Raw genomic sequence first — 27,197 nt, 5'->3', positions numbered from 1 at the left:
ATAGTTCATCTCCCCCTCCGATTTCCCCCCCTTCATTTTTCCCTTCCTACTTTTTTTTTTTAACATATAATGTATTATTTCAGAGGTACAGTCTGTGATTCATCAGTCTTACACAATTCACGGCGCTCACCATAGCACATACCCTCCCCAATGTCCATCACCCAGCCACCCCATCCCTCCCACCCCCCCACCACTCCAGCAACCCTCAGTTTGTTTCCTGAGTTTAAGAGTCTCTTATGGTTTGTCCCTCTCTCTGGTTTCATCTTGTTTCATTTTTTTCCCTCCCTTCCCCTATGCTCCTCTGTCTTGTTTCTCAAATTCCTCCTATCAGTGAGATCATATACTTGTCTGTCTCTGATTGACTTATTTCGCTTGGCATAATACCCTCTACTTCCATCCATGTCGTTGCAAATGGCAAGATTTCGTTTTTTGTTTTTGGTTTTGTTTTTTTGATGGCTGCATAATATTCCATTGTATATATTTACCACATCTTCTTTATCCATTCATCTGTTGATGGACATCTAGGCTCTTTCCATAGTTTGGCTATTGTGGACATTGCTGCTATAAACATTGGGGTGCAGGTGCCCCTTTGGATCACTACATTTGTATCTTTGGGGTAAATACCCAGTAGTGCAATTGCTGGGTAATAGGGTAGTTCTATTTTCAACTTTTTGAGGATCCTCCATACTGTTTTCCAGAGCGGCTGCACCAGCTTGCATTCCCACCAACAGTGTAGGAGGGTTCCCCTTTCTCCGCATCCTCGCCAACATCTGTCGTTTCCTGACTTGTTAATTTTAGCCATTCTGACTGGGGTGAGGTGGTATCTCATTGTGGTTTTGATTTTTATTTCCCTGATGCCGAGTGATGTTGAACACTTTTCATGTGTCTGTTGGCCATTTGGATGTCTTCTTTGCAGAAATGTCTGTTCATGTCTTCTGCCATTTCTTGATTGGATTATTTGTTCTTTGGGTGTTGAGTTTAAGAAGTTCTTTATAAATTTTGGATACTAGCCCTTTATCGGATATGTCATTTGCAAATATATTCTCCCAGTCTAGCAGAATCTTTTTAAGTTTCATCCATGTTGTAGCATGAATCAGTACTTCATTCCTTTTCATGGTCAGATAGTGTTCCACTATGTTTATCTATTCATCAGTTGATGGACATTTGGGAAATTTCCACTTTGGGCTTTTATGAATAAAGCTACTGTGAACATTTGTGTGTGTATATATATAGTTTCATTTCTCTTGGATATATACCTAGAGATGGAATTGCTGGGTCAAATGGTAACTCTGTTCAACTTTTTGAGGAAGTCCTAAACTGTTTTCCAAAGTGCTGTGCCATTTAACATTTCCTCTAGCAGTGTTTGAGAGTCCCAATATCCAAGGAAAGACATTTATGACTTTGAGCAATAATTGTTGAGCATCCATTACATGTATGGCACAGGACTACGCAGTATGGGCAACAATAGAATGTAATACACAGATCCCCTGGATAATCAGAAACCTCTATTTCCAGGGTCATCATTTTGTTCCATCTGAAGCTTTTAAATAGTTCATGTTCAATGACTTTGAGGCTCCAAACAGTAATACCATTTGTGGAGACAGAGGAGGGTTTCTATCATGTAACAGCCATTTCTAAGTTGCTAAGTACCCTTTTCCAAAGGAGAACACATAAGTAAAGAGATCTGTCAGCTGCATTGGAGGAAGATGACTGGGTCCAGTTTATCTCAATACTTACAGGCTTTGCGGGGGCACTTCCTGGATTCTGGGTCTGACAATCTATTCTCTTCTTTCCTGTAGGCTTTCTAAAACTACACATTTGAATATTAAGCTTATTTTTCTTTCATATTCCATTGTGTGATTTTAAGTCTCAACCCAAACCATCTCAGAACTAACTGTAAGATGTGTAAGACATCTCTGAACTATAAGTTTTGGTCAGTTGCACAATTTGACATACATCCCTCTACATGCCCCAGCCCCGTTCCTCTGCCTTTCTGTAAACCTTGCTCTGTGGAGATTACTCAAGGTCTCAATTCTTTAATTAGTTTGCTATTGTCATAACCTACATTCAAAAGAGTTTGCCTTCTCCAGGTCTTCCAGAAAGGTAGGGCTTCTAAAATGATAAGATGAGGGGTACAAAAGCAACAGAGGTGTGGGGAAACGTGTCCTGCCCCCACTTTCATTTGTGACAGTCATTTAACAGTCAGCAGCTTTAAATGTAAACACACGAAGATTGTCAGTGAGATGATGACAGTAGGCTCAACCTTGGCTTGGAGTTAAGGAAGCACGGGAGGCGTGTCCTTGGAGACTGGAGAAGGTTCACAGCCACCGGTTGGCTACAAGAATTGCTGGATCCGCCAAGTGATGTTTACCTCCATGGAGGTTCCCGTCCACCTGGACATCTGCTGACAGGTCAAGTTTCACTAACGCCATATATTTGAGACAAAACCCAAAACTACATACTCCAAGTAAATACAGACCCACCTTCACCCACCCACCCACCCACCCACCCTTCCTTCCTTCCTTCCTTCCTTCCTCCCTTCCTTCCTTCCTCCCTCCCCCCTCTTTATTTTCTTTCTTTATTATGTATTTATTTATTCTTTATTTCTATTTCCCCCCTTACTTCAACACCTTCCTTTCCCTCGTCAGCAAATTACCCACCCCCACCCCACCCATGGACTCCGGCTCCACCTTTTCATCTCCTGGCATTTAGCTGGCTCACTCCACCGCTCGCGTCCTCCGCGTCTTCCGCGCCCGCCTCAAGGCCAATTGTCACCCTCCCTGCCCCCTTAAGAGCTCGGGGAAAATGTCTCGGCCCCGCCATCCTTCGCTTTCCCCGGCGGACATGTCGCACGCCAGGTCTGGACGCTCCAGGGCGGCTGTGAGGTGCCCTCTCCCCGGCTCGCGGCCCCAGCCAGCCCGCCGGCGGCCGCAGTACACCACAGCGCGCGGCCTCCCGGGTGGCCCGGCCTCCGCACAGTCGCCCCGCCCGGGTCCAGCTCCGCCCCCGGCCGCCGCTCGCTGATTGGCCTCCCACCCCCTCCCCCGGGCTCCTCTCCACCCCTCAGCCCAATGGGCATCGCCACCTGGTCCAAAAATTCCCCCGAGGGCACCGAGGGGCTCTGCAACCACCAGCAGCCTCCGGGCGCCGGGGACGGCCGCGGTGGGGCGCAGAGCGGGGAGGGGACACGGAGGGGGGAGCGGAGGAGGCGGGAGGAGGAGCAAAGGTGTTGGAGAGAAAACTTCTGAAAGGAACAGGAAACCTGCCGGGGAAGCGGCGGCTGCGGCTCTCTGGGCGCCGGGGCTGCGCACGTCGCGGGGTGTCCGCAGCAGCGGCTTCGCTCCTGGTCAGCTCCCCCGGCGCGGGGGCAGGACTGAGCCACGACACTCGGTCACTCAGGCCGTGCCCTTCGCCGCCGCTGTCGGCGCTGCTGCCGTGCGCTCCGTTCCGCCTCTGCCGCGGCGGCTCCCCGGAGAAGGGAAGAGGAGGGACGTCTACTTTGGAGCATGAAGCAGCATGTCTGATAAAATGTCCAGCTTCCTCTACATAGGGGACATCGTGTCCCTGTACGCGGAGGGCTCGGTCAACGGCTTCATCAGCACCCTGGGGTAAGCCGGGGGGCGCGGGCTGGGCAGCGTCCGCGCTCCGTCTCCTGAACCGTCCCTGTCCCTGCTCGCGCCGCAGTGTCCCCCAGCTCCCTCGCGAGGGTGGCCGGGCCGCGCGGCTGGGTCTGTGCCCGCGGACAGCGCCGCGCGCTCGGCTCGCTCGCAGGAAGCTGCCCCGAGCGGCAAGACTTTCTCAGCAACTTCGTAATCTCAAGCTCAGAGACACATCAGAAAAGGAGGAAGTGATTCAAAAGCCCCGAGACAGGCCCTGCGAAGGAGTCTTCGCTAGCTTCTCCATGGGTTGTTTTCGTTAAAATGTTTGTTTTCCCTTAAAGGTAAAGCAAAACTGCACCTCTCGCCCGGTGTGCTAGCGACCACTCTCAAGCCCCTGTCCCTCGGAGCCGGGTTTCTAAGAGCAGGGGATGAAAGTCTGTGGCCTTGGACGTAAAACTCAAGCGATGTGGTGGTGAGCCAAAGTGTGGCTTTGCCCCTGCGGGAGTTGCTCACCATCCCCTCTCGGCTGAAGTAATTTCCTTTCGGCTTTGCCGATCGGGGACTTGCCCCCCGCTGTCAGGGGCAGCCTAGGTGCGAGTGCAGCGCTGTGACCCCCAGAGGTCTCTGAGGGCTTTCTGGGTTCCAGGACTCAGACGTGCTTTTCTCCTTCCCGGGCCCTTGGCCCACTGAAATCCTGAATCTCTCCTGGAACTCGGCCAAGTGCACGGCTCTTGAGATTCGAGTTGATTTATGAATGGGGGAAATATGTATGTAAACATAACATGTGCTAGTTAGTTAAATAGCACTTCCTTGATTACTAGCATTTTCTCTCTGTCCTGATTGTGAATACCAGTTAGCAGTTGAAATGCACTTGTGAATACCAGTTAGCAGTTGAAATGCACAAGGCAGTGTATTTTGATGCGCAGGCAGTTTTTGGGTTACCTTATGGTCTCAATACTTCAGACTGCCCCGTCTTCAAGATTTCAGGCTGTGGAACTGGTGTTTCCACTCCTGGCTGGTCACTGTTTTCTGCTTGTAGGTTTTAGGGCACATGGCTGAACATGGCAATGTCCTTGGACCGTGACTGCGAGCCGTATTATAACGGAGTGGTGCCTACTCGGCAGAGGACGAGGAAGTCATCAGTACTTAAACAGTTTGTGTTAATTGTGCATCTCCCCTAATAGGAGAAAGAAGGGAGGGAGATATAATTTAATCCCTTTAAGGTCACTGTTAATTGTGAAACTGAAGTGTGAAAGAAAAATATATCAATGGCAAGTACCTGTATTGGGTTTGTAAATCATAAGCTACAGATTGTTCCTGACAGAATTCACAGTATAAGGTCAGTTTTTGCTCCCCCAACATTTTGCAGATGAACTCTGCTGCACTTCACCTTTTCCCACCATAGACTCTCTGGGTGGTAGTTAAGCAGGAAATGCTCCAGGGCCAAATGTTTAGGGTCAAATCCTGGCAAATCCGCCTGTGAATCTTATGACCCTGGGCAAGTTACAGAATTGCTCTGTATCTCAGTTTCCTCATGTCTAGAAATGGGAACAATACTGGTTTCTATCTCATAGGGCTGTGTTGAGGAAGAAGGGAGTTAATATATGTAAAGTGCCTAGCCCAGTACCTGGCACATAATAAGCACTTATGTGTTAGCTATTGTAATTATCACTACATTGGTGACTGTGGGCAATAGTTGTACTTGTAGACAAAATAATAAAAAGGACTAGGAATAGAGTATAAAACCTGGATAAATAAAGGGCCATGTTTTTGTAGTGTCTTGTTCAGCATTGATACGTGTTTCTGTACCTATACTCACATGAGGCCAGAGATGGTAAATCAGTAAGCTACAACGTTGGTGGTTGTGGAGTCTCTCCTGTTCCTTTTAGAGATCAAGGGACTGAGGGGAAGAAAAATGAAGTGACTTGCCTAAGAAACAGAGGACATTCATGCCCCAAGCTGGAACTGTAACCCTGTCTCCAGATTCCCAGCAAAATGTGGGTTTCTTCGGTTACACATTATAATCTTTAAGCCTTGAGAAAAGTAAGCTCCACCTTTAACGTGGCATATGTTTCTAAAAATATTTATTTGTATTCAATATTTCTTGCTGGTGATTTGAAAGTTGAGTTTCCTTAGAATGTGTGTAGTATTATTTTTCTGTTAACAAACTGAGTGTGGTTGAGGTTAATAGGACAAGACCTCTGTGTAGCTTGATTCTGTGGTATGGAAGGATCTTTAGAAATGCTGCCCTTGGTGAAGCTCGGTGCTTTGATTGGATATTCTTTTCTCTAACTTGTGGAGCTAAAGATTCATCTTAAAGTTTCTGATTTCTGTTTTAGCTTTTTATCTACCTGACACGTTTGATAGCATGATGGTTTTTTAAAATTCAGCCTAAGGGAGTAGTTAATGAGAACTTAGTTTACACAGCATTTCAAGGTAGTTCTTGGTAAAGATATTTGTCTGCAAATTAACATTTGCTTTTAACAGCACATAAAGGAGTTTTGGAGGATATGCATTATTATCATTTAGCTTTGGGGAAGTTTTGCAATCAGGTAATGAATTTTTCCGCTAAAAAAAAAATCAGTTTCACTCTATGAGAGTTTAGCAAGCTCCTCTTAGAGGTACTTCCTACTGGAAATGTGGGAGGATTTTCTCGGGCTCTGTGACCCAGCTTCTAAGTTTGATTTTTCAGTCTGTGAGAAATTAGAATGCCCCAGTTGCAAAGATTTGCATTTCCTCTTTTTTTCTCCAGTTATCCTTTAACCAATACTTACTTGATGTTTCTGAATCTCAAAGTGTTGCTGACTGACGTATTGTTCTCCCAGCTTGTGTAGGTGCCAGAGGGGCCTAATTTGTATTTTCTTACTTAACTGTTCATCTAAAGATCTATTTAGGAAACACATATTGATTTAAGGAAAACTTTAAATCCTATAGAATGATAATGGTGCATATATTTTAAGTAAATTTTTTACTAATGGTAACTTTTAAGGTTGTTATTTTTTTATTTTTTAGAAAAGAAGGGAGGCAGTAGGGGCACCTGGGTGGCTCAGATGGTTAAACGTCTGCCTTCGGCTCAGATCATGATCTCAGGGCCCTGGGATCAAGTCCCTTGTCGGGCTCCCTGTCCAGTGGGAGGGAGCTCCTCCCTCTCTCTCTCTGCCTGCAGCTCCCCCTGCTTGTGCTCTCTCTCTGACAAATAAATAAAATCTTAAGAAAAAAAAAAAGAAGATGGGAGGGAGTTTTGGGATCTGCTGTATAATTTCAAATGTAGTGGTAATTGTTTCTTCTCCCCTTTAAAATTTTTGTTATCCTGAGATTTACTTCCTCGGTCATTGCCATATGTGACACTTCATATTTCTGGGTCCATCCACTTGACCAATGGTTAGATACCATACAGTGGAAATGAGCACAGCAGAACTTCCAGGACGGGTGGGATAGAGTCAGTGAAAAGGTACTGAACTCCTTCATTGTCTATCCTCCACATGGTTGAGAGGTTAGTAAATGACATGTGTGCATATGTGTATTTGTGTGTGTATGTATGTAAGTGATTGCTGCCTTTGGTTTGAGGTTTCTTCACAGGGTCTACCAAGAATCAACACCCACTAGTTAAGGTCTCAGGAAACCCTCAGGTGGCATCACGGATGCAGTTTCTACAAAGCATCATAATAATCTCTTAGCCAGAGTGACAGAAGATTGGACCCCTTATTTTTGTACTTTCTCATTTGATTTTGGCCAATTCAGTGAACTTTTCATTTCCTTTGTTTCCGTGTTCAATGATGGACGTTAGGTAGGGTGGTGGTGTGTCACACAGTTTATAATTCTGACATCATTCCTCGGATGAATAAAACTGTAAATGTGTATCTTTTATTGTTCCCAATTATAGTCCCTTGAATTTCCTTTCCTGATCTTTCACTGTTTCATGTTTTGAATATTTAAGTGTGTGCCGATTTGATTTATTATTATCTTTTCTGTTTGTCATTGAATTATGCTACTCTTATTATAGCTTTAAAAATCTTTCTCTTCCTAGGACTGTCTCATCAGTGAAGAGTCAAGCAGACGAGACAAGGAATGGTTATAGTCAAGTGTTATTTAGAATAATTTGTACGTTATCTTTAGTCTTCCAAATAGAACCCTTCAAGTTAGCAGCCAGTATTTCCTGCTAAGAGCTAGCTATATAAACTTAGCTTTGTTTTGGCTAAGGCATATGTTATTGTGATAAAAATATCTAAAAATCCATTGAATATTTGCATGCGTGTTCAGTGGGGAGGAAGAAGACAGTATAATCTTGAATACTTGGTTGTTTTGGAAAGTCTAAGGGTTAGTTGTGTCACGTTATGGAACTTGAAATCTGCTCAAGTACGAAGACAGTTTCTGAAGTGGTGAACATAAAGCCTATTTTAAGCTAACAGGTCGACTGTTTCTTAAACTTAGAAGTTATTCCATAACATTGCAGCTTTTAGACCCTCTCTTGTGGAGAGGGCTCAGTCAGGTAAAAACCATCCCTCCTCAAATGCCCCTGATGCTTCCCTCTGATTGACTAGAATTCACAGGCAACTCCTTGGCCTCATTCTAGGTTTAACAGAAGATTTTTTTTTTTTTGCATAGGTAGCATATTTCATAATCGCATTTTCCCCTTGGAACTGTTCTTGTACAGATGGAATATAGACAGAATACGATAGACTCATAATTTAAAACTGAAATTCCAGGCACAGGGTTTCTCTTCATATATAAATCTAGAAGAAGAAGTAATAATGGACCTTTATGACAAATTTATAGCATAATAACAGAATGAATTTTACTCCTTTTTTTTTTAAACACCAGATCTTGGTAACAGATCATCAGATTATAATGAGAAGTGAAAGTTTAATGATCATTCATTCATTCATTTATTTAATGGATAAAACTGTGCCTTTCAAATGTATTGATGCCTATTTTTTGTGGTTATCTTTCTTCTCCCATGCAGATTTAGATAGGAAAGTTTTCAATATATGCCTTCAGAAAACCATAATTCTAATTGAAAAATACAAAACACTATATATGGAAAATAGTGAAAGAAAATAGAATAGCATATTAACGGTGGTGGTACTGCATGGTGAATGGATAGGTGATTTTCATTTTCATTTTTGTATCTCCTGTATTCTCAGGTTCTAGATATGTTTCTTTAATTAAATGTCTATTACTGGTATTGTCAGAAGAGTTAGCTAAAGTGAAAGTGATATTTTTAAGGATTCTTCAGTTTCTTATTACTGTTGGTCAACAGTATTTATCTTTTTTTTTTTAAGATTTTATTTATTTATTTGCCAGAGAGAGAGAGACAGAGGAAGAGAGCATGAGAGAGCGAGCACAAGCAGGGAGAAGCAGACTGCGTGCTGAGCAGGGAGCCTGATGCAGGACTCGATCCCAGGACCCTGAGATCGTGACCTGAGCCGAAGGCAGACGCTTAATTGACAGAGTCACTCAGGTGTCCCAACAGTATTTATCTTAAAAAGCATAAATCAAGTATTGTCCTGGTCATGGTCAGTGAAGGTAACCTACAAACTAGGACAGTGCGTGTTGCTGAAATAGATGGTCATATGTCTACCCTAAACCAAATTTGTTCCTTGCTATTACTAGTATTGAAAGTGTATTATGGAAAAATGTTTGACCAGTAATGCTGAGCAATTATAAATGATTGATTTAACTTATGCACTAACTCGATAGTTTGTTTTATTTTAGAAGTCTGTTTATGCATGTAAGAAGTATGCGCTTTAACATGGCTGACTTGTCGATGTTTGGAATCTCAGTAGTCACTATACTTTTATTTCCTGAGTCACCCTCTACAGGCAATAGTTTGTGAAGGATTTCTTTTTGGGTATGTATGATTGAAATGTTTTTATTAAGTATCTTTTTTTTAAAGATTTTATTTATTTGTTTGACAGAGAGAGACACAGCGAGAGAGGGAACACAAGCAGGGGGAGTGGGAGAGGGAGAAGCAGGCTTCCCGCCGAGCAGGGAGCCCGATGCGGGGCTTGATCCCAGGACCCTGGGACCATAACCTGAGCCGAAGGCAGAAGCTTAACCAACTGAGCCACCCAGACATCCCAGAGATGCTAGATCTTACACTGTGTTTAATTATTATCTCAAAAACTAAAACTGTTGGGGCGCCTGGGTGGCTTAGTCAGTTAAGCCTCTGCTTTTGGCTCAGGTCATGATCCCTGGGGCCTGGGATTAAGCCCCACATCTGGCTTAGCAGGGAGTCTGCTTCTCTTTCTGCCTCCTCCCCCCCCCCCCCCCCCGCTCATGCTTGCCTGCTTGCTCACTCTCTCTCTCTCTCTCAAATAAATAAATAAAATAAAAATCTTAAAAAAACCACAAAAAACTAAAACTGTCTTTGAGAATTCATAGTATGAGATTCCTTTGAGAACTTGGCTAGGATCTATGGGAGTAAATGTATTGACACCTTCTTTGCTCTTAGTGCTATAAATGCCACAAGGTAAGGAACTGTCATTTTAATCTTTGTATGCTTAGCACCTCATACAATTCCTGTTTAATAAATATTTATGAAGTAACTAGTGGTTACTAGTTACCATTAGTAACTAGTGATGGAGGTAAGGCTGATATTGAATAACCACAACATGAGGCAATTCTTTTCAAATGTCATAAAGATGATTAAAAACAGTATCATAAAGAAGTCAGAAGAGGATTCATTGCTTCTGGCTGGTGTGATGTGGGGAGGGCTTCGAGGAGGAGGTGGTATTTAAGCTGAACTTTGAAAGATCATTAGGATGGATATTTGTCTCAAATCCATACCCACAATTTGATCATTATATTCTTGGTACTTTTTTCTTCTGTTGAAAAAGAAGCTTGGTGAAATTTTACTGTCCATTTGATAGCTCCAAAAAAGGATGGAAACAATTTGATATTTTTGAGTTATGAAAACATAGAAGAGATGATCTGAAAACATACTTTATGCTTATTTACCAAATATGAGAAGTTTAAATTTGGTTCAGACCCTCTAAGTTTTTGCCTCATACTGCCTGTGACTGTTCAACACACACACACACACACATTCTCACTTGGTATAGGATATCTTTCATAGATTCCCATGAACACAGGGAAAGAGTTAGGAAGTGAACAAAGCATAATCTGAATACATGCCTAAATTCTTAGAATTCAAATGTGTTATTGAGGTTCTATCTATTAGTAAGGTATTTGAGCTATTATTAAAATAGTCTCATAAAAAGTTTCTTTGTGTGGGGCGCCTGAGTGGCTCAGTCGATTAAATGTCTGCCTTCAGCTCAGGTCATGATCTGGGGTCCTGGGATCGAGCCCCATGTTGGGCTCCCTGCTCAGCGGGGAGCCTGCTTCTCCCTTTCCCTTTTCTCCTCCTCTCTTGTGCTCTCTCTCTCTCTGTCAAATAAATAAAATCTTAAAAAAAAATTTCTTTGTGAAAATTACAAAATGCTGGACTTTTATTATGTATGAGTTATGCAAAACACTTCCTCAATAGAGTCCTAGAGAAAACTGAAGTTTTTAATTAAGTAATTCCTAGATATCTAGCTCTCCAAGGCCTTGTGGTAATGACTAATTTTAAAACAGTCACTAAGAGTAGGCACTACTCCTCTCCACATCTTATCTCCTATTGAAAAGAGGATTCTTCAAATTATGCAAGGATCGTCAGAGCTAAATATAAGAGCATAAACAAACAGAACCCACAACAAACCAAAAAATAAAACTGGACCATAAAGTTGTTGATTGACTTTTCTGGTGGCAAATCAAAGTGTATTACAGGTGTCTCCTACTATCTGAAAGTTCATTTTATCCCATTTCACTTTTACAAAAGACCTACATTCATACCTGTCTTCACTAATTGAAAGAAATCCAAAGAGGATTTTTGCTTTTATGAAATGGTAATTGCTTCTTTGCTTTATGCCATTTTGGCTTTTGAAAGGTTTCATAGGAATGCTCTACTTTCTGATGGGGGGTGGGTGGGGAGGAAACCTGTTTTTTGTGAAAATCTCAGAGAATAAAATGATGTTCCAACTCGCATTTGGTTAAATTATTTACAAACCTTGTATTGAATTGTCTTGGGACTCTTGAAAAAACAATCTATCAGTACCCTTTGCTATCTTAATTCTTACTACCTGATCTCAAAAGCCCAAAAGATTTGGAAAGCAAAAGATACGTGTATATCATTTTCCCATATGGATAAAGCCTAAGAATCAGAAGTCTATAATATATTAGAAATAAGGTTCTTTTGTTTGTAAGGAACAGAAACCATCTCTGGCTAGCTTAAGCAAAGAAGGAAATGTTAATTATAAGGATACTGGAGGAGCTCCAAGAAATTGAATGATGAGCTCGACAACTGAGCAGTAAGAAAGGCAGAAACCCAAGGCTGCTCTGGGAATCTAAATAGCAAAACTTTCTCTGAGTCCTGCCTTTCACAAGACTTGGGTCCAGCAATTCCTATACTCTGCGTCTTTCTTCTTAAATTTCAGAATATCGAGTGTTGGAATTTGGCTCCATTTGGATTATTCGCTTATGTGAATGAAGGAAGTCACAATGGCAGATTTGATTACCAGAGAAATCACTGAGCAGGGCTCTCTGATTTCTGCCGGCTTCTGGGCAGTCTGGTAAGGGAGAGAGAGAGAGCCAAGAGGAGTGTGAGCTTAGATCACCACTTAGTAGGTAAATTAATAGTAACTTCTTAGCGCTTTCCTAAATAGTAAATGTGGGAAAATATCTATAACATACAATTTACCATCTTAACCATTTTAAGTGTAAAATTCAGTGGCATTCATCACATTCACAATGTTATGCAACCATCACTAGTATCCATTTTCAGAACTTTTTCATCATCCCAGACGGAAACTCTGTACCCTTTAGACAATCACTCTGTCCACGTCCCCTCCTCCTCTCTCTAACTCCTAGTCTACTTTCTGTCTCTATGAATTTACCCATTCTAGGTGCCCCACATAAGTGGAATCATCCTTTTGTGTCCGGGCTTATTTACTAAGCATAATGTTTTCAAGAATCATCCATGTTGTAGCACGTACCAGTACTCCATTCCTTTTTATTGCCAAACAGTATCCTATTGTAAGGACTTAGCATGTTGTGTCTCTCTATTTATCAGTTGATGGATCTTTGAGGTTGATTCTACTTTTTAAGTATTATGAATGATGCTGCTATGAATAGTCTTGTACAGGTTTTTGTGTGTATACATATTTTTAATTCTTTTATTAGGTATATACCTAGCAGTGGAATTGGTGGGTCATTGGTAACATATTTAACATTTTGCCTCAGCCTTTCCTATTCTCCTTATCCTGCTTTACCTTCCCCCCCATACTATCTTATTACATACCAGATAATTTACTATTTAAATATCCATTGTTTATTGTCTTTCTATAAAGTCTTTGAAGGCAGGGATTTTTCTGTTTTGTCACTGAGTATCTCAAGTGCTTGGCTCTATATTCTCAAATCTCTAAGTAGCTGTTAACATCAGTCCTTCTCTGGAAAAAAGTCAATGTAATTGTTCTTATTAAATGTTTTGAGAATCCATATAGGTAATTCTTTTAAAACAGATGAAAATTGTCATTAGTTTTATGGTGCCATTAAATCTTACTATAATAGGTAGTTTAATAATCTCTTGGGTCATATCTCTGTACTTACCTGGCCCAATATGTGATAAAACCTACAGTCTAGAAAAGTAATGTATATAGCCTTATTTAATGGTTTCCATGTTATAGCCACATTAAAGAAAAGTTGATATTTCTGAAAGTTCAGTTTTGTTTTTAATGTGTGCAAAGGGTGAATTTGTAAGCATTTTATGAGACAATTTCTTACTTTAAATCAGCTCTTTCTCTTTGTGGATATTATATAACACATGCAGAGAGACACTTTTTATTTTAACTGCTATTGGCAAAGAAGTTTAGTTGGAAATAATTTGCTAATATGAAACCAGAGAATAGTTGGGGAATTTATAGAACTTAAGAAAAATAAAAGAGAGCATATGACAACTTGTAATTTTTATTTTTGAAATTTAGGAATAAGTTCTGGAAAAGGATAAGCATTTAAATACACGTTGAAGAGGGCAAGTTGCAGTATTTTTTTTCTTCATTAATTTATATTCTGTCTATTGACTGAGTCTGTTAGAATGTGCTTTGCCTCAAGCTTATTCAAAAATATACATGTTTGGCCATTCTCTTTAAGAACTTAAAATTCTCCAGTGTTGTTATTTGCTCTTATTCTTGGAATCTTCACTGGTAGCAATGTACAAATAAGAACTTCTTTGAAGCGTATTTGTATTTGCATATAGGACAGAGAAATAAAGTGAAAAATATAGATATGTACAAATTACAAAATAATTTAAAAAGTAAAACAATGTCATTCTATTTCCTCTAGTTGTAATGCACCATGATCTTCTATGATAGGTGTTTAAAATATAATATCTTTAGAAAAATACTTTTGAGGTGAAAGATACAAAACATTATCGGGGTTTTGCTTCATTTCTCTAATGTCCAAATTAATTCAGTGAAAGCCCATCATACCAATTAAAGACAGTGACTTAAAAAGTATATTACACAAATCACCAACATAGTTACATTAGGGATCCAAAATAAGTTAATGATTTAAGGACTAGTAACTTGTGTTTGGCTAAACTGTTCAAGGTCATTACTGATATCAGGGACATAACTACTTAAACATTTGCATTTCAAGTAGATTTTTGGCTTCAACCATGTTTTCAAAGAGGGTAATTTCAAACCTGGTGTGTTAAAATAGGCAGGAAATGTAAAGAAAGGAATTTTGTTGTACTAAAGACTCTATAGTTGTGGCTAGGAATGGTAAACTAAATATTGTGACATTTTAAGTCAAATTAAGCCTCATTGTCAATGAAAGAGTTATTTAAAACTTATTAAATTAATCCATCTCTCCCATCTCTAGGATTAATAACAAATGAGAAAAGGGCCTTTATTTACCTTTCTTCCCTATTTACCTGGCAGGACATGATTTAATAGTTGAGTTCCAATTCTAAACTCATGTGAAGAATGAGCTTCCTTCCCTGATCAGTACAAATGAAGTCATTGTTACCTGTTAGAGTGAAACCCAGTGCTTATTTCCAGTCTTAGCTGCTAAAGAATCTTTCAGAAAGTCTTTTAAAATATTATCAAATTGCAAGTATAAAAACACTGTTATTATTGAGGAAACTGGATAAAGAATTGTTTAGGTAAATAGTCATGTAGGAGTTTTGAGAGGCAGTAATTACTTTGGGAATAGTATATAAAGTTATACTGTGACAGTTTTCTAAAGAGTAGGTCAACATTCATTTTGCACATTTTTTTTTCCGAAATGGAAGTTGTAATTAATGTGATAAACTCTAAAGAATTGATGCCAACTGCATCGTTTAGTTTGAGCTCTGTTCAATTTAGCAAAATGCATTTTTATTTCAATTTCCATATCAGAGACTGCTAGTTACTCCCTCAAATTCATTTTTCCTTTCTTCCATACTAACAGAAGTATTTGAGTTTGTGGGTGACTAGAATAAAGACCACATTTCCCAGCCTTCCGTGCAGCCAGGGTGATCATGTACTATACTTTGAGGTCAGACCTTTAAAGGAAGCTTTTGCTGCCCTCTCCCCTCCCCTCCCCTCCCCCCATTCAGTTAATTGTATTATGGGCAGGTAAGAAGCCATCTTGAATCATGCTGATGTGACCAATATATTGGGAATAATCGAGCATCAATAAATGAACCTGTTCTCTGGACATCCTCAAATCCTGGCTCGACTATATTCTAACAGAAGATGGAACTGGATAGGAAGACAAAGGCCAGATCATATATTCCCCACTAGGTAATGTGAAGACATTGAAGGATTTTTGAAGGAGAGTGAAATGATCAGGTTTTGCTCTAGGAGGATCAGACAGTGGTAAAGAGAAAGAATAGAATGAGGTTGCAAATGGTAGGCATAGGAGGAATCGGTCTAAATGAAGCAGCCTGAACCAAGGAGCTATACTGGGGATGAAAAGTAACTTGTCTTGGAATCACTGAAGGGACAACAGTGTTTCACTTTAGACCCAAAAAGTTTTACAGATTAAAATATTCATTGTGACTTTTGAACGCTTTATTTTAAAAATGGAACACGTAGACTTGAGAGTTTGTCTTTCATTTGCTTATGTATGGATAAAAGGTCATTAAGCCCAGTGCAACTTCAGGCTTTTCTGGACTCTGACATTACAAGCCTCATCTTGTTCCATGCTTTCTTCCCTGGTTCTCTGCTTCGGGCACAATGCCTCCCCCCACCCCCACCACCTTTTTTAGTTGCATATACGTTCTGAGTTCCCTCTTACCACAGGGCCTTTTTACATGTTTTCTCGTCTGTCTGGTAGGTTTCCCTGCTTAAACCTTTGCCTTTTACCTAATTTATACCTAACCTATTCATCATTCAGATTTCAGCTCACTGACCGTTCTGCAGTGAACTTTTCCTGATCTCCCAGACTGTGTGAGCTCCTTTTTTGTATGCTCATATAGCACCATATTTTTTCCCTTCAGAAAATTTATCACAGTTGTAGTTTTAATTTTACTTAAGCTCTGTAAGGGCAGAGCCCATCTGGTTTTGTTCACAATTATGTCCCTAATGCTGCACACAGTATCTGTCAGATAATAGGTACTCAAGAAATTGAGTTTGGTTCAGACAAACCTGATTTCAAATTACAACTCCAGTCTTCTTGGTATGACCTTAAGAAGTTACTTAATACTGAAACCTCTATTTCCTTATCTGTAAAGTGGGATTATTGCTTAGGTTATACTATTGCCATGAGATTAGTGGCAATTAACATTGTGAAACACTTAGTAAGCATCAAACCCTTAGCATCAGGCACCTAAATTAAATAGGTAGAAACCACTGTTATTACTATTGCTATTATTGTTATTACATCCAAAAAATCAGCATGAGTCTCTTTTTGGAAGCTTGGTTAAGTTCATAGTGCATTGATGTTGAAAGTTCTGTTGCATTATGTTTATAAAATTTTGCAGTAAACCAACTTAAGCTGGTATTTGTTTAATAGGCTGTTCAAAGGCACAGTGCCTTATCTATTTTTTTTTTTTTTTGGTTTTGGCTTTTTTTTTCTTCCTTACTTTGATAATGCAGGTTACTAAACTAAAGGCACTTATATTTACCTTTTTTAATTATTTATTTATTTTTATTATGTTGTATTTATCTTTTATTAGCGGTTTGATGCCTGCTATCCTTTTGATGTAATGCAAACACCTGAAGTGTATCAACATTAGTAATAACCTTAGAATTGCTTGGCATATATATGCCCTATCTTCCTTGGCTAGAATTTTCAAGTCTTGTTACATTTTAAAGACAACCTGTTATTTTAGTTGCTAACATTTCTTCCCTGGTAGAACATAGTGGTAAAAGGAAACAATTCTATTTTATTTATTGAACCAAAAAACAAATGTTTGCTTTGGAGCCATTAGGGTAGAGATTTTGCACAATTTTCCACTGGACAGCTTCTCTAGTTTCCTAGTGGCCAAGAACTCCTAATGAACATCTGTGACTGGTAGAGGGATTAGCAAAAACATTGATCTAATTTGGGTAATTAATCAGTTTATAAATAAAAAAATTTGCCTAGGATAATCTTGTTAAATTTTGAATAGTGACTAATCAAATGATGATGTTTACTTATCCTGGGAATACTAATGATTTTTAGACAAAATCAGAGGGATCTGAAAGGCATGGCGAGTGTTCTTACTGCTGCCTCTTGGATATACCTAATGACAAAAATATGCAGGCTCTAGCTTTCTTTTAGTTATGCCATAAAAGGAGATTTTACTATTACTGGAATCTTAGTATATATATGCACACAAACTATTGAAGAATCCTTGTAAATAAAAGCATTAAAGGAAAACACTTAAAAACCCCCTCTTTATAAACTCTGTTGAAAGTTTCTCCATGATGCTTCCTTTCAGCTAACATAAATTCCTTTTGTTGCAGTTTATACCAGTTTGCTATTTCTAGTCCTACTGGAGTAATGGATAAGAGCTCCAAACATGTCACATTCCTTGTTATGACAGAAATAGTGAATCTGAAGACCCTTTATTAATCAGGGCGCAAGAAATTGAGGACCCAACTGGAACAATTGTCAGCAAAGAGAACTTTGTAATCAAGGTAACCGAAGAGTAGGCATAGCACTGTTATAGACTCTATCCCTTGATTCTGTTTTATCATGAGCGTTAATTTCATCCTCAGGCAAGCTTCCGCCTATGGTGCCAGCATGGCTGCTAGCAGCTTCTGCCTTACAGTACCCTATCCTCTTACACCCAGAGCTGAAAAGAGTGCCTCATTTCCTCAGACCCCAGAAGTACAGCAGTCATCACTGTTGCTTGACTGGGATAATGGTCCCGTCTTCAGCCAAACACTGTGGCTAGGGGATGAGATGCTCTGCTTACAGAGATGACATCATCATGCCCTGAGTGGGAGAAGAAGAGCCCTCCTCCAGTATTCTGTCAGGGTTCTGCTGCCAGAGAAAGGCAGTGGATGCTGGAAAGGCAAAGACAACACATGCCCAACTGCAGCCAAATAGGATTACCCCTTAACTTCCAGGAAGCCATATTTCCTATGTCCTTACAATCAGATTTTCAATTTTTTTTTATTTTTTTAATTTTTTAATTTTTTTTAAAGATTTTATTTATTTATTTGAGAGAGAGAGAATGAGAGACAGAGAGCATGAGAGGGAGGAGAGTCAGAGGGAGAAGCAGACTCCCCGCTGAGCAGGGACCCCCGATGTGGGACTCGATCCCGGGACTCCAGGATCATGACCTGAGCCAAAGGCAGTCGCTCAACCAACTGAGCCACCGAGGCACCCCAAATGAGAAAACTTTAATTACCTTTCATGCTTCTAGAAGACTATTCTCTTTCCAGTTTACTACTTTTGGGCTTTTTATACTAGCACTGTTTTAGGCGCAGTTTACTGCCTGATGAAAAGGAGGATTATCTGAATATTTTTACATGCTGTAGTAAAGCCTCAAGTCTGGTCCAGTCTAACCTTCTTTGGCATCAGCTCTTGAAGGAAGGGACTCTGAGGAAGTCAAAGGGTGGGGGTCATGGTGTGGGGTCAGAGGGAAGGCAGCAGTTTATTGCACCTAAATAATACCTCAGTAATATTGCTACAAAATAAAAAAAAGGGGGAGTTTATGAAACAGACTTTTTCAAAATAAGTACATTATTCATAAGCACATGAATAAACATGCTTTGAGACATGAATCTCTTCCATGAAAGTATATACATGAGAATCTCTATTTCTTACAGTACATTTTATTGTGACTGTATTTCCTTTTAATGTAGATAGCTTTTGTTCAGGCACAAGTAGTTTATCCACTTGATGGGGTAATTGTGGCACCTTATGTGCACACAGTGTACGTGAATTAATTATTATTGTGGAGATGTATAAAAAGCAGGGTGTAATATAGCAGGATTTAAAATACAGATTCTGAGATAATAAATCATTAGTTCAGATCTCAAAAATTAGAAAATTTTATTGCAAAAAATACTTTCGATTAAAAATTCCCCTGTAAAACAAATGTATTTTGTGCCAGAGCTAGATATGAATTATGATTCCTAATTAATATATAATATTGAAATGTGATCTTTGTGTAACCTTTTCAGAAATGGCACGGAAAATTTTTCTAACTCTTAAAAAGTCTGTCTTCAACTCATTTTTTCCCTCCTATTTTAATATTTAAAACTTGGGTCCACTTTGAACTACTGAAGAAATTGGTTAGTTATGATATAATTATCTAGAAATCATATTTAATTTCAAGGTTGAAATCAAATCATTAAGTAATTAGATGTTTGATAATGAGCTTTTAAAGGCAATGTGGATTTTGGAAAAGCTGTTGAAGTGCTCAGGTTTGAATTCTATTCTACCCTGAAGAGGTTCTGAGAACTTGGACAAAGTATTTAATATCAATTCAGTTCCCCATCTTTAAATTGGGAGTACTAATTATATGTGTGTCCTCTGTTCCTCAGTGGTTCTCTGGGGGTATGAAATGATGTTATGCCTGTGTGAATGTTTGGAAAGCTATACAGGTACATGCCAGATGTTTTAAAAATTCATATATATTTTCTTTAAATGATAACGTCCTGAGGAGGTCACCTAAATCTATTTACGAGCATGAGTTGAGTCATATTACACATTTAAACATCAATGGTTTCTTTTTCCAGATTTGCTATAATTTTAAAAAGCCAGAAAATGTTTTCCCTATAAAACATTTCCCAATGTTTTCCCACTATTGTAGCAGTGATGTAAATAAAAAGAAAATGTTGAGTTAGATACATAACCCAGTATTTTCTTGATTTTATTTTGTGTTTATTGATGAAGGAACATAGAAATAATTTAGTTATATATAAATATAAAACATATATATAATTAAATATCTTGTTTTAGGCAGCAGTTTTATTATTTATTTATTTTTTTAAAAGGTTCTATTTATTTGAGAGAGAGAGTGCAAGCAAGAGAGCAGAAGAGGGGGAAGAGCAGAGGGAGAGGGAGAAGCAGGCTCCCTGCTGAGCAGGGAGCCCAATGCGGGACTCGATCCCAGGACCCTGGGAGCATGACCTGAGCCCAAGGCAGATGCTTAACGACTGAGCCCCCCCGGGGGGGGGGCAGCGGTTTTAAAACTACACTCCAAGTATCATCTGACTACAATTCAACAGTTTGATCATGGTATTTGGAGTGTCATTAAGGTATACTCTTTTATTAATTTTTTTTTAACAAGACATGAGAGAGGAGATGAGATATGGATTTAGGGTTTATTGATTGTTAAAAAAGACATCTGGTCAAGCTGTTTCTTCTAACTCCAGCGTTCAGGGAAGTTTAAAGGGTGAAATACTCAGCACAATTATGTGTGTAAATCAAGATATCCATAAATTAAAGGAAATGTAACATTGAATGAGGGAAAATAAAACATTTCCTATCACATCCTTTCTTTTCCTGTTTTTAAATTCCAAGCCCTTTAAAGAAAACTTTGCTGCTTAGCAGTTCTTCAGGCCCTGTTTGGAATGCTAATGAGTCTGGCCTAGTAACAGCCCCAGCACTGCCAAGTTCTTGGAATTTAGATTTTTCTCCAGTCATGGAAGGGGCTTTTGATTGGTGTGTGAAAGGAAGTCTGAACATCCCTTGATGCTGTGCTTGGAAAAGGGGAGAATTACAGAGGGTGGACACGGGTAAAGTGGCGATCACGGCTTTCTTATATTTAGAGAGAATTCAGTGGTTTAGAATATTGAATAAAGCAGGGAACCAAAGGGATGTCATTTCACTCACTTAACATTGAAATACAGGACACCGTGGGGGGAAAAAGCCCTAAGGATTTTTGGAGACCATTTAATGTAGGGACTATCCGTCCAATTGCTTTGCGAGAGGAAACTGAGAAAGGACCAGGGAGTTCTCTTGGTAATGCGCAGTCTCTGTTCAGAGTGCATCTTGTGCCTTCCGCAGACCTTCTTCTGACAGGACAAGAGCAAGGGCCAAGGGGGACCATGAAGGTTTTTTATTCTTTATGATTTAGGATAATTTCTCCTTATCCTGGCAGAAGACGCCACCATCCCGCATGGATGTGGTCTCTCATGACAAAGCTCTCAGTGTACGACCCAGAAACAACACACAGTTGAAGAATTGTTTCTCTCCTAATGGATGTATTTTTTCCATGTGATTTGTTATTGTGCACAGCATTATAACTTAATGTGCAGATCTAGAGGAACCTTAAAAAGAAAAAGCTGAAAGCTGTATTGGTTTGTGGGAGTGAGTATATTACAAAATCTACATGTGTTTCTTATCACATGTCCCATAAGATAGGGTGACCATGGAGGTTTGTCTTTTCCTTCTTGATTAGGAGTTTGGCTGGAAACCATCAGTTTGGCAAGATAATTGGACCCTAAACACAGTTTCTTAAAAAGATGGTTTAAGGGGCGCCTGGGTGGCGCAGTCGGTTAAGCTCCAGATTCTTGATTTCTGCTCAGGTCATGATCTCAGGGTCGTGAGATCAAGCCCCGCTTTGGCGTCCGTGCTCAGGGTGGAGTCTGCTTACGAGTCTCTCTTCCTTGCCCTCTGCCCCTACCCCTGTGCGCTCTAGCTCTCTCTCTCTCTCAAATAAGTAAATAAGTCTTAAAAAAAAAAGGATGGTTTAAAAAATATTTTGAGTAAGTTTGAAGCTTGACATCATAGAAGAGAAAGAATGAGAAAATCAGATACAGGTAAATAAGAGCACGTGCTATGGAAAGACAGTAGCTGGTTTTATTCATGGGGCAAAATGGCTGCTGATGACATTGTTCTCTTACCTCCTCCAGGAGGCAAGAGAGTCATACCGCGTGGGAGGGGGTTGGGAAATCTTACCAAAATGTCAGGTGAGATCGTCTCTCCCTAGGGAGACACCTCTTATTGAAGAGTGAAGGTAGTGTGTACCTGTTAATGGGAATCGGTGCATTATCTGGGCAGGATAAAAAAAAAATCATTGTGGACATTTGATTACTTGGTCTTTAGTTTCACTCCCAGGAATGGCAGGAGGTTCGGAAAGAAGTTGTTTTGCCTTGAAAAGCAATCTGCTGTTGGTAGTCTCAGAGTAGGAAAAGCCAAGGTGAAAGCCACCAAATCAAATTCTTAGAGGAAGTTTTTGTGAGAAAATTGTTATAATGAATCAGCTGCTGTTAAAACATCTCCAGAAGACCATTTTTGAGTAAGGGAAAGCAGTGACCCTCTTTCCTGTTTTTTTTTTTTTTACCAGATAGGACTCTGATCAATAGCAGTTTAGTAGAAAACCATTTTGCAGATGAAAAGGAGGTACCTTTCCTTTTGATCCAGGAAAGACAAGTGTGAAACAGACAGCCTATAGATATATGCTTCAAAAGGAATTGGAAAGTAGGTACTGAGATACTCCCAAACATTCAAGTGATGGTCAGACTGCGATACCTTTCTTGAGCTTGTCTTTGTTAAATTATTTGCCTCTGATTTTAAATTCTGTAGATGAAGCTTATAGCTTCAAGAGAAGCTTCTCTAATGTTAATTTCCCCTATAACTTTTCAGAATTATTGACATTTTGCATTTTGCAACTTGATTGCTCTTTGGTTCTATTAAATTATAATAAAGAAACGTTCAAATTCAAATTAAGTTGCTAAGGAAAAAAATAAAGTTGTCTATTGATGATAGCGATGTTTGTAAGCTGGGCCCTTTAAAACTTCATGGTAGGGGGAAGTCCTCCCTTTTTTTTTTTAAGATTTTATTTATTTGACAGTGAGAGACACAGCGAGAGAGGGAACACAAGCAGGGGGAGTGGGAGAGGGAGAAGCAGGCTTCCCGCTGAGCAGGGAGCCCAATCTGGGACTTGATCCTAGGACCCTGAGATCATGACTTGAGCCAAAGGCAGACGCTTAACTGACTGAGCCACCCAGGCAACCCGGAAGTCCTCCTTTTGAAGAGTGATTTCTTTGCTTCCCATTACATTTTTAAAAAATCATTGAACTATATATTGGCCACAAATAGCAGCCTAAGAAGACTGTATGTGATCTACAGGAGAGGGTCTAAATCCTCTTCTCTATTCAGCCTTTAAAGCGCTAATATTTGAGATGCTTTCCAGCTTATTAGGGATTAAGGCAACCAGCTATTAGCTATTAGTTTTGTTTCTATAGAAAAAAAGAATTATTAAAGGAGTTAGCCTCATAATATATTTTAAAAGAGAGTGGTATTTCTGTGACATGCCTGTTCCATAAAGTGTGTCTTCTCTGAACAAAACTGCTAAGGTTAAGGGATGAGAATTTTTATAACAACGTTGAGGTGTCTCAATTCTAAGGTATGCTTGTGCTCTAAGAGTTTTCCTTAATCATGTGGGGGTCATATGTCACTTTTGAGACTGAGGAAATTCATGTTGCAACTTCAAATGAGTATACAAAAACACAAGAGTTTACACGCATTTGATAGTGTTCAAGACTCCCTGAAGATCACCTGTTGGATCTGAGCTTGGGAATGCTTGTGCTAATGTGCAATAATAGCTCTTCATTAAGCTGGAAGCTTTGGGTTTGGTTTATATTGCACTCTGTTGTTTCCTCAGTGCCTAGCACAGTGCCTGGCTCATAATCAATGAATATTTGTTGAATGAATCAGTGACAAAATGGACATATTTTATTTTGGACATATTTGGTATGTGGTGCATCTAATCTGGATTTTCTGATTGCTTATACTTTACCAGTTCTGTACTTTATAGGACCTTCATTTACTTCTTTTGCAAGGGATAGAAACCCAAGTAGTTTAAGCACAATAGGAGCTTTTTGGTTTGCATTACTGGGTAGTCCAAGAGGAAGTTCTGGTTTCAGGTTCCGTTGGGACCGAGGGTTCACTTGAGGGTACCAGGGGTTCAGTTGAGACTAGGATTTTGTCTCTCTTTTTCACTTCTTTCCTTCTTGTAGGACTTATTCTCTGGCAGACTTTTTCCACTCATGGTGGGGAAAAATGATTTTTGGCAGTTCTAGGCCTACACTTTCTCTCATAATGCTTGATTTTAGAAGGACATAGAACCCTCCCTTTCCTTTCATTGTTCATTATCTGCTTCTGTAGAGGCACTTTGGCCCTGCTTGGGCTATGTTGTCTCCTCTGGACCAAGCACTGTGTCTGGTGTGATGGGAGAGAGAGAGGGCCTGCCTAGGTCTCATACCCTCTCTTGGGTGGTGGAGGGATCCCATTGTTTCTTAACCATGCCATCTTAAGAGTTATTAGGTGGGAAAGGGAAGTTTCTAAAAGAGGCAGGATAAAACATAACAGATGTCCAAGGCACATTTTATATGTGATAGTTTAATTAAGGTTGATATTGTGGTCTTAGAATGTCAGTGGGTCCATTGAGTGTCCCTTACTGAGCAACTGGTTTTCTGGGTATTATCATCAAAGACATTTAGGTCCTCAGAGGAGGGACCTGTGTCTTTTTTGAGAATTAGGAGAATAAATACCAACATTTGTGCAAAGGGAGGAAAAAGTAGGAAAGCATTATAGGAATCTTGTGAAACATATCATAAAGCTGCTTTCTTCAGACTGCAGAGGCAGTAATTTGGATTTACCAAATGTGTTGTCAAGTCTGGCTTTAGCTTTTCACTTGCCCTGTGGTGTCTCCAGCAGGGCATTGGCTTGGGCTGAGCATACCATCTTTGGCAGGGCTCATAAATGCAACCAGTGCAGGTTGACTTTGGGTGGGGAAAGAAGTACTTTGAAATGTATGGGTATTATTGAAATAACTTTCTATGTACTTTATTACAGGAGAAAACACTCAGTATCGATGACCAAGATTCCAGATGACTGAAATTTCAATTATTCTTTAAGATCTATTTCGTTCAATATTGGTTTTCTAATAATTCATATATTTTTTCTTTAAAAAGAAGAGGAGTATTTTTAAATAATTATCATGAAGGTTTGAGAATAACACTTAAGATTCAGATACATTAAAAACTTTAAGATATATTTAGATAAGTTAAGATGACTTAATATTTAAAGGCATAATGCTCTTAATTTTCTGTTTGGTCCATTGTGAACTCATGCTGAGCAGGAGACTATTAGTTCCTTGATAGAGTGCTAACTTTTGAAACTTAGATCTTTAATATGTTCAGATTCTCACCCTGAGCTGTTTTTTTGTTTTTTTAAAAGATTTTTTATTTATTTATTTGATAGAGAGAGACACAGTGAGAGAGGGAACACAAGCAGGGGGAGTGGGAGGGGGAGAAGCAGGCTTTCTGCTGAGCAGGACCCTGGGATCATGACCTTAGCTGAAGGCAGACGCTTAACGACTGAGCCAACCAGGTGCCCCGCTGAGCTGTTTTTCATGTTCAGTAACTAAATGTGAACTTATTTGGACTATTTCCACACCTTTAATATTATTATTTTTTTTCCTTGAAGTCTTAGTTAAGAGACCACAGTAGGTGGTCAGTTGTGTTTGTTTAATGAAATGATGAGTGTAGTGTATATCAGTGTGCCTAATAAGCAGTGGGTCTATGTCATTTTTCCTATTAAATATCATATTTGAATAACATTTCTCACCAAGAAGTTGAGTAAATTTAGATTTACTAAATTAAATAAGTCATTATTATGTGTTTTCTCTGCACCAGGCACTGCTTAGTTTTTTGGCTTTGAAGTACTTAACTTTACCTTATTTATGGTAAATACTATATTGCATGTGTAATTCCACCATAAAACCAATATGGTAGCCCTTAAAGAGAGAATAGCAATTTATATCTCTTTTGAATTTCCCTGCCGTTCTTTTCAGTTAGAGTATTGATAGTTTGTATCGAACACATTTATGGATGTGTTTTCTCACTTGGATTTCTGTGCTAGCCTCTAAAGTAGTATCTTCCTCACTCCCACCAGTCTGCTCTCAGCTCGGCCACCAGAGAGATCTTTCTAGAAATAAGCCAGATCACGCTGACCTTTCTCTGCTTCTTCCATGGGCTCCTGTCTCACTTGGAGTAAAAGCCAGAGTCTTTACTATGACCTAGGAGGCCTATAGGATGTGGCCTTTGAATCCTTGACCTCTCTGACCTCCTTTCCAAGAGCTTACCTTCTTCCTCACTGCTGTCAGCCACAATGTCTTCCTTGCAGGTGGTCGAATACACCAAACATGCTCCCACTGGAGGGTCTGCATTTGTGTTCCCTCTGCCTGGAATGCAGATTATCTTCCTCATGTACTTTAAGTCTTTTAGCATGTTTTATGTTTCTTCTTTTTCTATCGCATTTATCCCTTAGCACACTATAAAACTTATGGATTTATTATTGTTTATTATTTGTCTACTCCCTGCTACCCCCAGCAAGAGGGAGTGTTGGTTTTGTTTGTTCTTAGAACAATGCCTTGCACATAGTAACTGCTCAGTAAATATTTGTGGAATGAATTTCCTGATGAAGAGACTTAAATAAATTTTTTCTGAAGTGATTGCCTTACTGGTCAACTTCTTTCAGCAATTAAGGGTAATAATAAGTAGTAATGTTGATGAATATTATGATAGTTAATAATTACTGAGTATGTACTTTGTGCTAGGCATTTATAATCAATAATGTTCATGATGATGATGGCTAACCTTTAGTGAATGTTAACTTTGTACCAGGCATTTTGCATTATCAGATTAGTTAATTTTCAAATCAACTCTATAAAGTTAATACTAGTATGATCTAAATTTTATAATTAGGCCTGAGAAATGACTTTCCAACATCATGTATTTAGTATGAAATTGGTACAATTGTGATATTAGAATCTTAAAAGGAAACATATATTGTTAAATTTATTACTATCCCATTTTTGTCCTGTTCTAGCAGAAGTCAGTATGTCTCCTTGGGAACTTTTATTTGTGGTTATGATTATCACTGTCTGAAGAATTAGTAATAGGATTAAGAGCATCCTTGCATTTAGAGATAAATTCATTACCTGGTATTAAATGCAACATCTAACTTAAGAGTACCACTATTTCTGTCTGCAGGGATTGGAATTTTTTTTTTTGTCTAACCTAGAAACAAGGGAAATAATTCAATGCACGCATGCATCGCTTTCTTCAGCTGTTAGACTTATCTGCTTCTTTTTTTTACCTTTGATTTTGCCCTCAGTTG

General features: G+C 39.4%; 1 protein-coding gene and 1 long non-coding RNA gene across 2 annotated transcripts in view; one reads left to right on the top strand and one right to left on the bottom strand.

Annotated features, from left to right (window-relative positions):
* Nucleotides 1–2,120: 2,120 nt before the first annotated feature.
* On the bottom strand, nucleotides 2,121–2,912 carry LOC114216639 (uncharacterized). Its single transcript, XR_003610811.2, has 2 exons — nucleotides 2,691–2,912; nucleotides 2,121–2,401 (listed from the first exon to the last, which is right to left on the bottom strand). It is a non-coding gene; the product is annotated as an uncharacterized LOC114216639 (long non-coding RNA).
* Nucleotides 2,913–3,190: 278 nt separating this feature from the next.
* ITPR2 (inositol 1,4,5-trisphosphate receptor type 2) overlaps nucleotides 3,191–27,197 on the top strand; it is a 499,992-nt gene continuing 475,985 nt past the window's right edge. Inside the window, exon 1 of the mRNA XM_028113213.2 lies at nucleotides 3,191–3,608. Within this exon, the coding sequence (XP_027969014.1) occupies nucleotides 3,517–3,608 (92 nt within the window). The 5' untranslated portion in view covers nucleotides 3,191–3,516. The remainder of the gene's footprint in view (nucleotides 3,609–27,197) is intronic.

The sequence above is a fragment of the Eumetopias jubatus genome, unplaced genomic scaffold (assembly GCF_037043125.1).
Source record: "Eumetopias jubatus isolate StellerSeaLion01/CBP00866 unplaced genomic scaffold, mEumJub1_p1.0 scaffold_8, whole genome shotgun sequence".
Classification (NCBI taxonomy): Eukaryota; Metazoa; Chordata; class Mammalia; order Carnivora; family Otariidae; genus Eumetopias; species Eumetopias jubatus.
The sequence above is the reverse complement of the archived record's forward strand: the minus strand, read 5'-3'. Positions and strand labels throughout refer to the sequence as shown.